An 18,090-nucleotide genomic window follows, 5' to 3' on the forward strand; every position below is an offset into this window, starting at 1 on the left:
ACAATAGCCAATATTTGAAATGGATATACTGCACATTGTAATTTGATCGCTATTATTTTTGATCAAGTATGACCACAGTGGTGCAATGAGATGAGCTTCAACTTGGTCAATGTAACGCAGATCCTTATTGGTCCAGAGAAACGGGCAGAAAAGTACCCGGTTTTGTAATTGGCTGGTTGTAAAACTGCATTGCGCCAAATTGGATCTATACATTGCAGAACTAATGACTTTATAATTTGCTGTTGTATAAATCGTTCTCTGTGTGCTAATATAGGTTTTGAATATGCTGATTTCAGATATAACTTAATTGGTCAATATGTAAACCGTTTGCAGTAGCCTAGTCTGGTAGTAGTATAGTAGTCTGACATCATGTAGGTCTATATGATAAGGAAAAATGTATGATGTTGATCATATTTTTCACCTCAGTACTAATGACATTTAAATTGAACCATGCCATGGGTCTATAATAACTGCTCCTTTGTGTACATACAAGTAGAGATATAGCAATAATTCTTAATTGCGTTTGTGTGTCATATGAAGGTGGTAACAATATTTAGTCAGACCTAACTCACACTTTTCTGTTTGTGGATCTGTATCATAGTCATCGACATAACAGACCCTGGACCAGTTATTGAGAGGTAAGGAGGAGGAAATGTCAGAGGGAATTTGCTGGAGTGTCTAGTCTTTTCTGTCCTTCATTTATTTGCACACAATAAAAAGTCAGGACAGTAGTTGAAAAAAGTTGGAACAGTAGAATATGCAGTCCATCATAACAAAATCCACATGGCTTTATCAACATGCTCCCTCTTGTGGAGACAAACTGCATCATGAAACCACAAACAAGGGTACATGCTAAACTCTAAGTACTGTCCTACAACCAGCATCACAGGCCTAATGCACTTTATGGGGAGAGTAAAACTGGTTCCACGATACATTGAGTACATTAAGGATACAGCATAAAAAGATGAAAAAAAGGTTCCAAGTAACTTAATTATGAAAGATTATACCTTCAGTTATCAGTGTTGTCTATATTCAGGTAAATGCCGGATATTTTGTAGCCAGTGTCCCTCCAGTTAGGAGATATCGTACCAGTCATGGTAGTCCGACTTGTGTGACATCCCCTCTGGGAAGCCTGCATCCATGTTTCCCCATTTCTCTGTCTTTGGTGGTGCTTAAACCCATGTTCCTGTGGCACAGGGTTTCCACTGTGGCATCAGCACACAAGCATCTACCTGCCGGGTTTGGCAAGAACATGGGCAACAGTGGGCATCGTAGAGGTCTGCCGTGGCACAGGCAGCTACACAGATGGATCAGCTGACCCAGGATCCAGTTCAGGCCCTGTTTATGATGACAAAGAGAGCATTGAAGAGGTTGTAGGTACAGCATAACCCCAGGAGCATGAGGAAGCAGTTAGCCACCTGGTAGGTGGCCTGGTAGGTGGTTCCCTAACTGCTTCCCCCCCCACTTGGGGCTCTTCCCCTCCACTGGGGGCTCCTCCGTAGGACTCTACCTGGCTGTTTACCAGGTCCCCCGAAGCCCACCGTACTGAAGGCCACGAAGCAGAATTACAGGGACACGATGTAGCTCCAGCCCTCCATGGCAGAGTAAAGCGTGGAAGCACCACACGCCACACACCAGTGTAGCATCAAAAAGTATGAGAGTGACAGAATACACAGAGGGCCTCCACCCATCTTTCCCACCCTCCATATCTCTTTCCTCTCCTCCACCCTCGGGTTGGTTTTTGTTGTCCCGTTGCCTGCTGTTGTGTGTTCTCCTCCGGTGGCACCATCGCATGAGGAAGCCCAACATGGTGATGACCCTCTCCAGGAAGAGGTTGAAGAAGAGGATGGCAGAGCAGCCCAGCAGGCCGTAGATTACCAGGAGGACTTTGCCCTCTGTGGTGGATTGGGTCAGCATACCAAAACCTGTTCCCGAGAGGGAAACCGAGAGAGTGGCGGAAAGAGGGAGTTTGCGATTGTGTCAACCGCTCCCACCGTTTCTGTGGTGATACAGTGGACAGTGCAATAATACAGTGGTAGAGTGTGGCTGTAAAATTATTATTGCACTTCTGCAACTAAGGTTTCTAAATAGTATCTCTCCTTTCATATTTATTTGTTGTTTCTACTGTAAATTCATTGTTAACTTTATTATTACCTATTGGGGGTTTTCCCATATCTATAGCTGTTATGTCATGCACATACCCCACAGAAGAGACCCTGTAGCCATTACAGTAGACATGACAACACCGTTTGACAAATGTCAATACAAACCTATTACTGGTGATGACTCCATGGTCCATCCAGATCCAGCCCCTTGCATAGCAGCGGGAAGTAGGGGTGTTGAGTGTGCTGCAGCACCCTCTGGTAAATCAAAACAAATAAATAATAGTAATACAAAATAATAACAATAAATCAAAAGATGTGTGAACTAGGCCTTTGTATGAGCGGACAAAAATAATCCTCAGCACACCCACGTCAATCAGTGTAGATGAAGGGGAGGAGACAGGTTAAAGAATGATTTTTAACCCTTGAGACAATTGGGATATGGATTGTGTATGTGTGCCATTCAGAGGCTGAATGGGCAAGACAAAAGATTTACAGTGGTCTGTTAGACAGACACACACACACACAGGCACAGACACACGCATACACACATAACATACGCACTATACACACGGATTTTGTGTTGTAGATAGTATGTGGTAGTAGAGTAGTGGCCTGAGGGCACACACTTAATGTGTTGTGAAATGTAATGTAAATATGGAACAAATAATTATTAAATAAAGAAATACAAACAGTTTCCTGTGTGTATCAAGAATGGTCTACCACCCAATGGACATCCAGCCAACTTGACACAACTGTGGGAAGCATTGGAGTCAACATTTACATTTACATTTAAGTCATTTAGCAGACGCTCTTATCCAGAGCGACTTACAAATTGGTGCATTCACCTTATGACATCCAGTGGAACAGTAGTGCATCTAAATCTTTTAAGGGGGTGAGAGGGATTACTTTATCCTATCCTAGGTATTCCTTAAAGAGGTGGGGTTTCAGGTGTCTCCGGAAGGTGGTGATTGACTCCGCTGTCCTGGCGTCGTGAGGAAGTTTGTTCCACCATTGGGGGGCCAGAGCAGCGAACAGTTTTGACTGGGCTGAGCGGGAACTGTACTTCCTCAGTGGTAGGGAGGCGAGCAGGCCAGAGGTGGATGAACGCAGTGCCCTTGTTTGGGTGTAGGGCCTGATCAGAGCCTGGAGGTACTGAGGTGCCGTTCCCCTCACAGCTCCGTAGGCAAGCACCATGGTCTTGTAGCGGATGCGAGCTTCAACTGGAAGCCAGTGGAGAGAGCGGAGGAGCGGGGTGACGTGAGAGAACTTGGGAAGGTTGAACACCAGACGGGCTGCGGCGTTCTGGATGAGTTGTAGGGGTTTAATGGCACAGGCAGGGAGCCCAGCCAACAGCGAGTTGCAGTAATCCAGACGGGAGATGACGAGTGCCTGGATTAGGACCTGCGCCGCTTCCTGTGTGAGGCAGGGTCGTACTCTGCGGATGTTGTAGAGCATGAACCTACAGGAACGGGCCACCGCCTTGATGTTAGTTGAGAACGACAGGGTGTTCTCCAGGATCACGCCAAGGTTCTTAGCGCTCTGGGAGGAGGACACAATGGAGTTGTCAACCGTGATGGCGAGATCATGGAACGGGCAGTCCTTCCCCGGGAGGAAGAGCAGCTCCGTCTTGCCGAGGTTCAGCTTGAGGTGGTGATCCGTCATCCACACTGATATGTCTGCCAGACATGCAGAGATGCGATTCGCCACCTGATCATCAGAAGGGGGAAAGGGCCAGCATCCCTGTGGAATGCTTTCGACAACTTGTAGTCCACGCCCCGACAAATTGAGGCTGTTCTGAGGACAAAAGGGGGTGCAACTAAATAAGAGAACGTGTTTCTACATTTTTTTTTTTACACTCCGTGTATATTCAGTATTCACTGCATCCACAGCTTGTGTTGTTTCTTTCGGTCAGCAAGTCAACCCCACCTCATTCTTCTGGATAGTCATTCCCAAGCTATGCTGAAGTTCCTCCTTTTATCAGATCATTTGGAGATCATTCATCCAAATTGAGTCTCTGTTATACTGTTTTCCTAATAGATGCTTTGACACACACCTTGCAAGTAGAGTAATTAGACCGAGTCTTTGACAACATCTGAGGTGTGTATGTTTACTCCCGGACTCTCCAGGCTGCTGTCTGTGAACGTACTTCTTTATTAACACAGCTGATCTTTGCCTCCATAATCACCTTTCATTGCCTGTTTATAACCCTCTCCAGCTCAAATTAGTATTTTCCCTGAGTTTATTCAAAGGATATTGGCCCTAGTAGTGGTACAGCCCACTCTAATTTCTAGTGGCTCTAGAAAGGAGGATATAATATTTTAATTAGTCTCTAAAACAGCATGAAATTACATTTGACATGTGGGCTGTTCTGTTTTAAACCGTTTGTATGAAATGAAAGATGTGGTCCTCCAAACATTTGATTTTCTCTGTGTAGGTAATAGAGAGCATAGATCTCCTCAGCTGTAGTGATCTCTCTGACATGGTCAGTGTGTTAGAACTGTTTTAGTATAGTGTCACGTTTGGCTTTCTTTGAGACTCTTCCTGTCAGAGCTTGCTAGTGCCTACATCATACAGTAAGAGGCTGTGTGGTACACTTGAGAGTGATGTGGCTAACTGGGAAGGTATCCAAGGAGTCGGACCATCTCCCATGACAAGAGCCTGGAAGGAAAGATTCATTTTCTTGCTCACTTTCCTCTCATTTCCTGCCAAGTTTTCCCCTAAATTGTTTCTGCCGCGAGTTGTTTTCCATTCCCATTCTATTTCTTTGATCGTTATAGTACCTAGTACCTTATAGTACATGTACTCTTTTTGGACCACTTCAGAATTCCGACAGTTCTGAGCAATGTTTTGGTGCCTGTGTCAACGGGTTATTTTGATTTAATTTCATTGTGGTTTAGGAGGCGGAGGATTCATTAACCGGGGGTATATTCTATTGCTTTCTCCAATCACCTAAAGATCAGTGATTACCTTACGGAAGAGAGGAGGGAAGGATGCGTTTTTGAACAAACCCCCTTGAGACACCATCACATCAGTTCCTTCCATTATTTTTCAGTATATATTATCATTAAAACACTAGATAGTGTTTGTAGTGTATACAATTGTTTGCCCTGTAACTGCATCCTCCCATGAATGGAACTGGACAGCTTTGATTGATGGTTGTTTATGTTGAATTGAACCAAATCTACTTTGTCTTTCATACAGCAGTTATGTTATCATGCAGATGCCAGCATGGCTGTGGCCTCCCTCTCAGCCATGTACAATAGTCAGCCTGTATTTAAATACTGCTGGAAGGAATGACACCTTGATTTAAACAGTTGTTAAGCCTTATCCAAAGATCAGCTCTCTCTTTATCTCAAGTAGGAGAAAGGAGCAGCAAGGTTCCACCTCTACAGGATTGTGTATCCCCTGCGGGATGGTTGATTTGCATGGGGTTGTAAGTAACAATAACATTTCCCAGGACATAGACATATCTGATGTTGGCAGAAAGCTTAAAATCGTGTTAATTTAACTGCACTTGTCACGCCCTGACCTTCGTTATCTTTGATTTCGTTATTTATTTGGTTAGGTCAGGGTGTGACAAGGGTGGTGTGTTTAGTTTTTGTATTGTCTAGGATTTTTTTGTATGTCTGGTTTTTTTCTAGTCTAGGGGTTTATATGTCTATGGTTGCCTAGATTGGTTCTCAATCAGAGGCAGCTGTTTATCGTTGTCTCTGATTGGGAACCATATTTAGGTAGCCATATTCCTTGGGTATTTCGTGGGTTATTGTCTATGTATAGTTGCATGTCAGCACGAGTTGTTTATAGCTTCACGGTCGTTTTATTGTTTTGTATAGTTTGTTTAGTGTTCTTCCTTTTATTAAAGAAGAATGTATTCACATCACGCTGCGCCTTGGTCTCATCGTTACAACGAACGTGACAGCACTGTCCAATTTACAGTAGCTATTACAGTGAAAGAATACCATGCTATTGTTTGAGAGTGCACAGTTATGAACTTGAAAATTTATTAATAAACCAATTAGGCACATTTGGGCAGTCTTGATACAGTTTGAACAGAAATGCAATGGTCCTTTGGATCAGTCTAAAACTTTGCACATACACTGCTGACATCAAGTGGCCCAAATCTAAATTGCGGCTAGATTCCTAAGTCATATATTGGCCTTTCTCTTGCATTTCAAACATAATGGAACAAAAAAACAACAAGAAAAAAAACGTTTTTTTTCTTTGTATTATCTTTTACCAGATCTAATGTGTTATATTCTCTTACATTAGTTTCACATTTCCATAAATGTCAGTGTTTCCTTTCAAATGGTATCAAGAATATGCATATCCTTGATTCAGGTCCTGAGCTACATACAGGCAGTTAGATTTGTGTATGTCATTTTAGACAAAAAAAATATTTAAAAAAAGGTCAGATCCTTAAGAGGTCAAACAATAGTGATGTATTGTCACATAGCATACCAAACACACAAAGCAAGTATTGTCAGGACACAGTATGTCTCTATGTAAGTCCGATAAATTAATATTCTTGACATGAATGTTTATCCTTTTAGGTTGTGAATTTCAGTCCATTTATGTGGTATGTAAATAGGATGGTAAACATGTCCATTGTACTACAGAGGGTTTCTGAAAGTGCAGCACATTATTGCCCTTATGTTCAGACGTTGTCAGCAGTACAACCTGTTGATTGATGTTCCTCTGTCCTCTCTGACAAGTGTGCTTTGTAAAAAATACATGTAAAAAAAAACATACCAATTTCAGATAAAAGGCTCAAAAACACAGATGCCTTTTTGACCTCTGTGTGTGAAGGAGTACCCTGAGGAAAAGCATGGCTCTTGGCTAAAAAAGGGTGCTTGTTCAGGCAACGTAATCTTCTTTCGATTACGTCATCTGATGATTATCAACTCCGTAATGAGCATTCGCTTTCATTTTTACCAAGAGTGGTCCTTTGTAGCTAAATTGGTAGAGCATGGCGCTTGCTATGCCAAGACAGCAGGTTTGATTCCTGAGACCACCTGTAAGTAAAATGTATATAGAGTATACTGAACAAAAACAGAAATGCAACAAGCAACAATTTCAAAGATTTACTGAGTTGCCGTTCATATAAGGAAACCAATCAATTGAAATAAAGTAATCATGCCCTAATCTATGGATTTCATATGACTGGGGATAAAGATATACACCTGTTTGTCAAAGATACCTTTTAAAAAAGTAGGGGAGTGGATCAGAAAACCAGTCAGTATCTGGCGTGACCACAATTTGCATCATGCAGCACTACACATCTCCTTCATATAGAGTTGATCAGGCTGTTGATTGTGATCTGTGGAATGTTGTCCCACTCCTCTTCAGTGGTTGTGTGAAGTTGCTGGATATTGGCTTGAACAGGAACATGCTGTAGTACACATTGATCCAGAGCATCCCAAACATGCTCAATGGGTGACATGTCTGGTGAGTAGGCAGACCATGGAATAACAGACATTTTCAGCTTCCAGGAATTGTGTACAGATCCTTGCGACAGGGCCGTGCATTATCATGCTGAAACATGAGGTGATGGCAGCGGATGAATGGCACGACAATGGGCCTCAGGATCTCGTTACGGTATCTCTGTGAATTCAAATTACCGTTGATAAAATGCAATTTTGTTTGTTGTCCGTAGCTTGTGACTGCCCATACCATAACCTCACCGTCACCATGGGGCACTCTGTTCACCACGTTGACATCAGCAAACCGTTCGCCCAAACGACGCCATACACATGGATTGCGGTTGTCAGGCCGGTTGGACGTACTGCCAAATTTTCTAAAACGACGCTGGAGGCAGCTTATGGTAGAGAAATGAACATTAAATTATCTGGCAACATCTCTGATGGACATTCCTGCAGTCACCATGCCAATTGCGCACTCCCTCAAAAGTTGAGACATCTGTGGCATTGTGTTGTGTGACAAAACTGCACATTCTAGAGTGTCCTTTTATTGTCACCAGCACAAGGTGCACCTGTGTAACAATCATACTGTGTAATCAACTTCTTGATGTGCCACACTTGTCAGGTGGATGGATTGTCTTGGCAAAGGAGAAATGATTATTAACAGGAGATGTAAACAAAAGTTGTGGACAACATTAGAGAGAAATACGTTTTTTTGTGCATATGGAAACATTTCTGGGATCTTTTATTTCAGCTCATAAAGCATGGGACCAACACTTTACATGTTGCGTTTATATTTTTGTTCAGTATATATCAGTTTTACAATATTTTATTCATAATTTGACTTTGCTCATAAACGCAGCCAAAGACTCAGTGCCCTAGGATGTTTATGCATTGCTTCATTCAAGTCTCAGAGGCAAGTTGTAGGAGTGGGCGAGCATGTAACAACCTTCCAATTCCCGTTGATCCTTTAATCTTAAACAACATTCTTTAGTTTAGTTAATTAATTCGACCATTTAAAAAGACAAGCACACATAAAACTTAAAAGTCATGCATGCACATTAAGTTTATTATTTTATTTTTTTACAGGGACAGTGCACATTAATCAACGTTTCAGCACACGCAGAGCAACAGAACAAAAAGCAGCAAGATAAAACTAATAAAATCTGAATAAAATCATTGAGGATAACACACAATAAAGTCTGGGACTTATTTCCACTGTGGTCCTCTTGAGACAAGTTGGCTAGACAAGATCAAACACAGTATGGCAGTGAAATAATCAAACAAAAATGTGATCCTGTGATCAAGTGTCAGATAATGTGGTACGTGTATGATGATGGGATAAAGGCAACCACCCCCCACAAAACCACCTGAATTGATGCATGGTGAAGTCATACACCTACACACAAATGCTTGGTTAAAATAGGCATTTTTTTCCTGCACAATGTGATATTCACTTCACACACATGGCTTGTCTACTTGTTGAACCCCATCTGAACCCTAGATGAGCTTTTTATTACACCGTTGATTGTTAACAATGTACTTGCAAACAAACAATGTAAAGCTTTAAAACATTATGTAGAGCTTTACTCTGGGCAAGAAAAACGTTCAGCACATGGTAAGGATGGAACGGAGAGGGGAGGAATGATCGCTGAGATCAGAGATTAAATTTATGGTGTCTGAGAAAGGATTTTTCACCCAGATGTAAGTGTTGCCCGGCACCAGTTCAGGGGAGCTGCAGTGGTCAGGTAATGTGACGTAGTGAGGGGAAGGCACGGCGCTGACATGGCCACGCGAGGCCAGCATGTACATGGCGTTCACCATCACGATGGACCGCTCATTCATCTTCACATACACACTCTCCACTGTCCCCAGCAGAACTGGACACACACACACACACACACACACACACACACACATTTAGATAAGCGTTGTGAAACCACTGTACTTCCAAGAGTCAAAGAAGATTCTAGTGCTTCCCACTGTTCTTACTAAAGATCAAAGTAGTGAGTAATGTTTCCTGTCATCTTGTGCTTCAAACTGGAGGCCTTACCTCTGCTGTGACACAGGACTTCAGTCTTCATATCCCCCAGTGGTAGAAGCCTGGGTCCTGAGGATAATGAACAACAGTCTAATCAAATGGACAGAGACGGACTCCAGGCAGAGACACATCAGAAGACTCCCCTTTATCTTATATGAACTAGATATAGAATTCAATATTCATATCACTTGTCTGACTTGTAGGTTGGTCTTTCAGAGACCTTTCAGAGATAAACAGACGCAACTCAAGCTGTGGCATAAATCACGGATCGATTGTATCCTGTTCCCACTGACCTGGAATCACGTTCTTGGTGGTGTTGTGTGGTTCAGGCCTTGGGTGCAGGACCCCGGCGCAGCAAGACCACAGGGAGGCATTGGGATAGCGGTGCCCACAGCAGGTGAACCCTGGCTGGGTAGGGTAGAGCAGGTCTAGCCCTGGGGCAGAACAGCAGGTCTGGGTGGAGCCGGCCTCCATCAGGACACTCCCACAGCACTGGGCCTCACCCAAGTGCCTGTCCTGAACCTGCAGGTTGTACAGAGTCCCTGCACAGCACTTCCTCTGTCCACTGCTGGGGTCGTAGGCCTTCCCTCCGCAGCAGGAAACATTTCTCAACCTGTGGTGTCTTTGAAGAGAAAAAATACTTTACTTCCCAAAACCAAGAGAACATCATCTCTCATAATTTGGTGCCTTTAATGCTATTGTGCTGTCCTGTTGGGTGATCACCATATGTACTGATCATTAAAAATGTTATGGATTTGATCCATTCTATTGAATTTTTTTTGTCTTTTTATTTTTACCCTTTTTTCTTCCCAATTTCATGGTATCCAATTGGTAGTTACAGTCTTATCTCATCGCTGCAACTCCCGTAAGGACTCAGGAGAGGCGAAGGTCGAGAGCCGTGCGTCCTCCGAAAACACAACCCAATGAAGCCACACTGCTTCTTGACACAATGCCCACTTAACCCGGAAGCCGGCCGCAGCAATGTGTCGGAGGAAACACTGTACACCTGGCGACTGTGTCAGCGTGCACTGTGCCCGGCCCACCACATGTCCGATTATTTTGTTTAGTTGTCATCTACATGTGTTATTACTGTGCTTTCAACCATTTACAATGCATTCGGAAAGTGTTCAGACCCATTTCCTTTTTCCACATTATGTTATGTTAAAGCCTTATTCTAAATTGTATATAAAAAAAACATCCTCATAATGACAAAGCAAAAATACGTTTTTAGAAATGTTTGCAAATGTATACAAAATCAAAAACAGAAATACCTTATTTACATAAGTATTCAGACCCTTTGCTATGAGACTCGAAATTAAGCTCAGGTGCATCCAGTTTCCATTGATCATCCTTGATATGTTTCTACAACTTGATTGGAGTCCACCTGTGGTAAATTCAATTGATTGGACATGATTTGGAAAGGCACACTCCTGTCTATATAAGGTCCCGCAGTTGACAGTGCATAACAGAGAAAAAACCAAGCCATGACATCGAAGGAATTGTATGGAGAGCTCCGAGACAGAATTGAGTCAATGCACAGATCTGGGGAAGGGTACCAAAAAATGTCTGCAGCATTGAAGGTCCTCAAGAACACAGTGGCCTCCATCCTTCTTAAATGGAAGATGATTAGAACCCCAAGACTCTTCCAAGAGCTGGCCGCCCAGCCAAACTGAGCAATCAGAGGAGAAGGTCCTTGGTCAGCGAGGTGACCAAGAACCTGATGGTCGCTCTGACAGACCTCCAGAGTTCCTCTGTGGAGATGGGAGAACCTTCCTGAAGGACAACCATCTATGCAGCACTCCACCAATCAGGCTTTTATGCTAGAGTGGCCAGACGGAAGCCACTCCTCAGTAAAAAGCATATGAAAGCCTGCTTGGAGTTTGCCAAAAGGCACCTAAAGGACTCTGACCATGAGAAACAAGATCCTCTGGTCTGATGAAACTAAGAACTCTTTGGCCTGAATGCCAAGCACCACGTCTGGTGGAAACCTGGCACCATCCCTACGGTGAAGCATGGTGGCGGCAGCATCATGCTGTGGGGATGTTTTTCAGAAGCAGGGGCTGGGAGACTAGTCAGGATCGAGGGAAAGATGAACTGAGCAAAGTACAGAGAGATCATTGATGAAAACCTGCTTCAGAGAGGTTTACTTTATCCTTTTGGTATACCTTCCAACCTTCCAACATTTTCCTGTCCTGCTAAGCATTCAAAATGTATCAAATGCTTTTGGGTGTCAGGGAAAATGAATGGAGTAAAAAGTACATCATTTTCTTTAGGAATGTAGTGAAGTAAAAGTCTAAGTTGTCAAAAATATAAATAGTAAAGTAAAGTACAGATACTCAAAGTATTTTTACTTAAGTTCTTTACACCACCGGAAATAAGGCCATGCTCATAAAAATAAAAAAAATCATCCCCTCTAATAGTAAACGGCACCTACCGCCACCGGATTCAGCCACAGAGTCAAAAGGAAAATTGATTGAAGTGCGTTACTCACAACTGCACTCACAGACTTCTCTCTTGATTCATGGCCAAAGTATTGAGTAATGGCATCTGTATAAATTCAGACTGCCATGCAACTTCACGGGAACCACGCTACAGGCCGTGACCCACAAGCACAAGCCAGACAACAGGATGAGTTAGACAAAAACCACTACCTACTGTGTGACCCCTTTCCTGGAAACCCAAAAGCAGACATACCACCTCTCCAGTCTGGCTGTCTAACTGTCTGAATGCCACTGGCTGGAAAAAGTGAAGTGAAGGAAAGAAAGAAAGGGAGGATACCCTTAGACCTGTGGCTTCTGCGGTTGACACCCTGTTGAAATATGTCTGGGAGGCAGTAGTTTGGAAGACATGGTGCATTCCATTAAGAATTCTCCAACATCTGAGGTAGTGGGACTGGGAATGTGGGTATGTTATTTTATCAGAATTGCATCCATCAATGTCTCTCAGACATAAACATACAAAGATGCACACCCAGTCTCAGACAGTGGGTGGGAAAATATTTTACACAGTTAGTTATAGTACAAGCACGCACGCACACACTTTCAAGACATTGCATCAACAATTTGGGCTCCCGAGTGGCGCAGCGGTCTAAGGCACTGCATCTCAGTGCTAGAAGCATCACTACAGACCCCGGTTCGATTCCAGGCTGAATCACAACCGGCCGTGATTGGGAGTCCCATAGGGCGGCTCACAATTAGCCCAGCATTGTCCAGGTTTGGCCAGGGTAGGCTATCATTGCAAATAAGTATTTGTTCTTAACTGACTTGCCTAGTTAAATATAAATAAAAACACTTAGACAGGGAGGCTGGATACATTCTGCTGAAGATGAAGTGATCTAATTATTAGCCCTTAGGCACTCTAAACTGTGCTTGCAGACAGTGATAACCCCACATCTTTGGGATAAACTACCTGACTAGGTTAAACTATCTACAGTTTCCACACTACAGTGCAGCTCACGTGTGTCCGTTGCAGCAGATTTCATACTGAGGGTAGTATGTCTCCTCCCCACAGCAGTGTTTGCCTGGATCGTTCAGATGAACTCGTGAGCCACACACCATCTCACGGGATGGCAGATACAAGTGGCCACCTGGGGAGCACTGGTACCCATCCTCCACCTCACGGTGCAAGGTCTGGTTACAGCACAGCACCCCTCGGTCCTCTATACCATACGGAGTTGTACCGCAGCACTGGGAGAGAGACACACCAGTCAGCAGTGTAACAACACACACACACAACATGAATAACAGACATGCAGACACACCGTGGCATGCACATACCCAAAACTCAAACACAATCACAAAAGTTCACATGCTATAAAAGAGAGTTTAACTTTCTTACCAGGGGACCTGTGCACTCATGCTCTACCAACAGTGCTAAGCGTTAGAAAAGAGACCTCTAGTTATCCGTCGTCTGACACACTCTCACACAAAAGAGGAGCTGCTCTACTCTCAACTGATTGCAGGGTGGGGCTTACAGAACTAAATGTGCTGTCAGAACTGACATGGTACCGCATAGAGCCCAAGTAAAGCAAACACCATAAATAGTTATTGTTACTGGTAAATCACGGGGCAGATTTTCTCCTTGATAGACAGCACTCTAGAACATTGGCAATGAGTATGGGACACCCACTTCCCAATGGGGCCCTGTCTAAACATTCTGAGTGGACTTAAATCGATCTGTTGAAAACTTATAGTGTCAGCCTTGTCTTACATTGCCACTTTTAGATATTTCGGCCATTTTAGACAGATACTTTACCTGCATTGTCTTTATGCCTCGACCAACAACAACTCAACAGGTAGATGGATGATTAAGCTGTTTTACTTGACTTTGACTGACATGAGGAGAACTGAACCTAATGTAGTGGAGGAAGATCAGTGAACTAGGCTTTAGCTGTAGGCCTTAGGTCTACTGGACTCACCAGGTTTACTCCAAGCACCTTATTGGACAGCTTCCCGCAACAGCAGGTTTTGATGTCTGGATTGTACACCTTAGAGCCACAGCTAGCACTATGGTAGTGACCTGGGCAGACAGATGGGAAGGAGGGAGGACCGTGATGTTCAAGAAAGGGAGATCATGAACTAATTTGTAATTACCCAACACAATCAATTACCCAACACAATCTACATTGTTTCCAGCAGCTGCCAGGAAGATGCGAAACAATGTACTGTTGCTTAAGAGGGCCACATGAAAGAGGTTCTGGTTGTTATATGCAGTGGTGTAAAGTACTTAACCTTGTGTAGTCTTAACATTCTGAATACACCCCTAAAATAAGGCAGCTTAATTACATTTTAAACCCCAAATCTAACACACCTGTCATAATTGTTTTCTTTACTAAAGTAGAGGTTTATTATTATTATTTCTAAAGTTACTGCATAGGTGTAAACATTTTTTTTAGCAAGACATAGCACTTGTACAGCCTAAGAAAGTAGCAGAAATGTGCAGAAAGAAGTTTTGAATGCATTTTATTGAAGGGAAACAATAACAGTCTTGAACCTTTTTGGCAACATCGTGATATATTATTATATACTGTACAATGACGAATTCAACTACAAAATACTAGTCTTCTCCCATTTTTTTAACCATTGCCTCCCACCCACAAGGTGTATAAACAACAGCAATAAATAAGAATAAAATAAGATAATAGATACAAAACAAATACGTGAAGAACATAAATCAAACAACTCTAATTAGCACATGTAGGACAGTATGCAAGTGTGTGTGCATGGACTTTACAGATGTATTTATCACATGTGCAGCACATAGTATTTGTTTTACAGTTTCCTCCTCTTGCCTGCCCCAGCTGCAGACTCAGGTGGATCAGGACAAGATTCAGCGCCCTGAATAGCTTTCACAAGCGCTGCAGAGGCTGCAGAAGGAGGAGTGCCTCCCTTCTTTGAATGTGTGGGGTTACAAGTACCTTTCCCAGCTTCTCCAGGAACATCCTCATGTTCCGCTTATCAGGCATCCAGGTAGGGTTGATCTTGTTCCATATCATGAAGGCATTGTATGAGGACACATCAGTGATGTTATGGAAGATGACCAGGAGCCAGCGGGCTGTCATCGTCCTGCAGCTGTAAGTTCCAATCACCTTGTCCAGGTTGTCCACACCTCCTTTGTTGTGGTTGTAGTCCAGGATGATGGCTGGCTTCCTGTCCTCACGAGCACTGATCTCAGCCGTTTTGTGCAGTGTGCTCAGGAGGACCACATTCTTGTTTCTCTTTGGGAGGTAAGAAACTAGAGTGGTGGTGAAGGCAAACTTTTATGAGAAGGCCTTTCTCCCCCTTGTTGCGAGGAGTGCAGGGGGGAGCTCAGGCTGGTTCTTTCTAATTGTGCCCACCATGGTGATCTTCCTCTTCAGGAGCTGCTGGCTGAGTTAAGAGGTGAAGAAATTGTCACGTGACATTGTGCCCCCTCAGCCCATCAACCCGCATCCCCTGGTTCTTCTCCGGGTCTCCACTAGTCAGCTTCCCTGTGTAGACTTGCATCTTCCAAGAGTAGCTGGATTGTGCATCACAGGGCCATCCATATCTTGATGCCATACTTTGCTGGCTTGCTGGGCATATACTGCCAGAAAGGACATCGACCTTTTGACAAAAGAGATTACTATCAGTAATTAGTATCATTGTCACAGAGAACAATCACATAAATCAATGATATTACAGAAATACATAATAAAATGAACTGTGAAAATCATTTACATTTTTATTTTAATCTGTAATGTACCTCTGAATGGAACCAGTTGCTCATCCACCGTTACTTCAGGCCCAGGGTTGTAGAGGTATGGCAGACGCTCCACCCACTTCTCCCAGACCTCTCTTACGGTCGCCAGTTTGTCTCTCACACATCTTGCAGGTCTTCAAATCGTAGCATTCTTGAGAAAGTGTGAAATACGTTCAGTGGCATCGTGGCACGGAAAATCACCCTTCCACTCTCTGCATCCCAGAGACGACATGTAGCCTCGCCTCGGGACCTATACACACTCGCTAAGATTAACAGCCCTATGTAGGCATGCAGGTCAATCTCATCTATCCTTTTACAGTTCCATATTTACGGAAACCCTCCAAATTTGTCATCTCCAGGATAATTTTTTCAATGGCTCGTGTGATGAACATGTAGAATGTTGATGTCCTGGCCAAGGGCAACTGCATGTCTTGTGGGCCCGGGGTTCATCCTTATGACATTGTGTGCTACCATCCTTCCCTGGTTGTCATATGGTGACAAGGACCATGTTACTTTGCTGTTCTTTGACAAAAATGTCTCTCTTTCAGCTCGGGGATTTCTTCTTCATCTGAAGATGATGCATCGTGCTCTGGGTTGTAATTCTTCCCCATCTTCTTCAGATACCTCCTCCTCTTCTAAATCTTTGTTCTCTTGTTCCTCCTGGACATCTGAAAAAATCTGATCTACGACCTGTTGGACACTGAAACATGCACTCATGGCTTCACCGAAGGGAGAACTGGGGGGACTGTCATCTGCAGCACCTTTATAGTCTCTGACTGCATTCCCCATTAGGAAACAATGCTTTCAATAATACTTTATTTTGTCTGAAATGTTGTTTATTTTGTCTGACATTGTTTTAATTTTGTCTGTGAACTTGAGTCGTGTGTTTCTTGTTTTAGTTTTGTCTGAGTTCAATCAGTAGTGTGTGTGTGTGTGTGTGTGTGTGTGTGTGTGTGTGTGTGTGTGTGTGTGTGTGTGTGTGTGTGTGTGTGTGTGTGTGTCTTTGTGGTAAATTATTTTATAACTGCCGGGTCAAAAAAGACTCGAAGACGATCTTTGTACCCGGTGGTGTACAAATGTAATGGAAATATGAGCAAAGGCGATGTTTCACTTTTTCTAATGTTGGGGTCACTCTTGGAAAAGTCATACAATTTCAAGTTGAAAAAATATCATTTAGGGGGTTCTCTCTGCTGTTAAACAGAGTGGTCATTTTTTACCCTTAAGACAACACAAGGGTTAAGTTAAAATACTTTAAACTACTACTTAAGTTATTTTGGGGGGGGGGGGATCTGTACTGTACTATTCATATTTTGGACAACTTTTCCTTCACTACATTGCTAAAGATAATAATGTACTTTTTACTCCATACATTTTCACTGACACCCAAAAGTACTCTTTTGATAGTTTAGTATATTTTAGCAATTACATTTAATTTTGATACTTAAGTATATTTAAAACCAAAAATACTTTTAGACTTTTAGTCAAGTAGTATTTTACTGGGTGACTTTCACATTTACTTGAGTCATTTTCTATTAAGGTATCTTTACTTTTACTCAAGTATGGGTACTTTTCCCATCACTGGTTATATGTGACCTATGTAGCCCAGTAATCTCCTCCTATTAACTCTGTACATGAATGGCGCTGATGCGTTGGTAGTACCCATCTCGGTAACGACCATGTTTGAATTCTTTTTAAATTGACTTTCATTTATTCTGGGGAGCCCAATTGAGACCAGCATCTCATTTGCAATGGTGCCCTGAGAACAAACATTTCATCAACACAGAAGATACAAACTAGTCAGCTATGAATACGAGGTCGAGGTCCAGTCGATCTTCTGATACAAGACGCAGTGATGAATATTGAAACTGTCACCTGTAATAAAGCGAAGGACGCTATGCTAGATGACATCCAATGGTATAAGAGTGCTGAATTTTGATAAATGGTGACACCATAGTCAAGAACTGGCCGGAAAATTGACTGCACAATGTCATGACTGTCCTGTGAGGATCCAAATAGGTCAGATCAGCTTTGCACTAAATAACGCCAACCAGACCCTCTCTCGCCCATTTAGTGTGAAAAGTATACACTCTACAGTGGGGCAAAAAAGTATTTAGTCAGCCACCAATTGTGCAAGTTCTCCCACTTAAAAAGATGAGAGAGGCCTTTTCATCATATAGGTGCACTTCAACTATGACAGACAAAACGAGAAAGAAAATACAGAAAATCACATTGTAGGATTTTTAATGAATTTATTTGCAAATTATGGTGGAAAATAAGTATTTGGTCAATAACAAAAGCTTATCTCAAT

General features: G+C 42.8%; 1 protein-coding gene across 1 annotated transcript in view; it reads right to left on the reverse strand.

Annotated features, from left to right (window-relative positions):
• Nucleotides 1–8,563: 8,563 nt before the first annotated feature.
• The window catches only part of LOC115137087 (uncharacterized), a 33,584-nt gene continuing 24,057 nt past the window's right edge, over nucleotides 8,564–18,090 (reverse strand). The window contains exons 8-12 of the mRNA XM_029673129.2: nucleotides 13,981–14,081; nucleotides 13,020–13,249; nucleotides 9,857–10,185; nucleotides 9,576–9,632; nucleotides 8,564–9,402 (exon numbers count right to left, since the gene is read on the reverse strand). Coding sequence (XP_029528989.1) covers nucleotides 9,131–9,402; nucleotides 9,576–9,632; nucleotides 9,857–10,185; nucleotides 13,020–13,249; nucleotides 13,981–14,081 — 989 coding nt within the window. The 3' untranslated portion in view covers nucleotides 8,564–9,130. The remainder of the gene's footprint in view (nucleotides 9,403–9,575; nucleotides 9,633–9,856; nucleotides 10,186–13,019; nucleotides 13,250–13,980; nucleotides 14,082–18,090) is intronic.

Source organism: Oncorhynchus nerka, linkage group LG11, assembly GCF_034236695.1.
Source record: "Oncorhynchus nerka isolate Pitt River linkage group LG11, Oner_Uvic_2.0, whole genome shotgun sequence".
Taxonomy (NCBI): Eukaryota; Metazoa; Chordata; class Actinopteri; order Salmoniformes; family Salmonidae; genus Oncorhynchus; species Oncorhynchus nerka.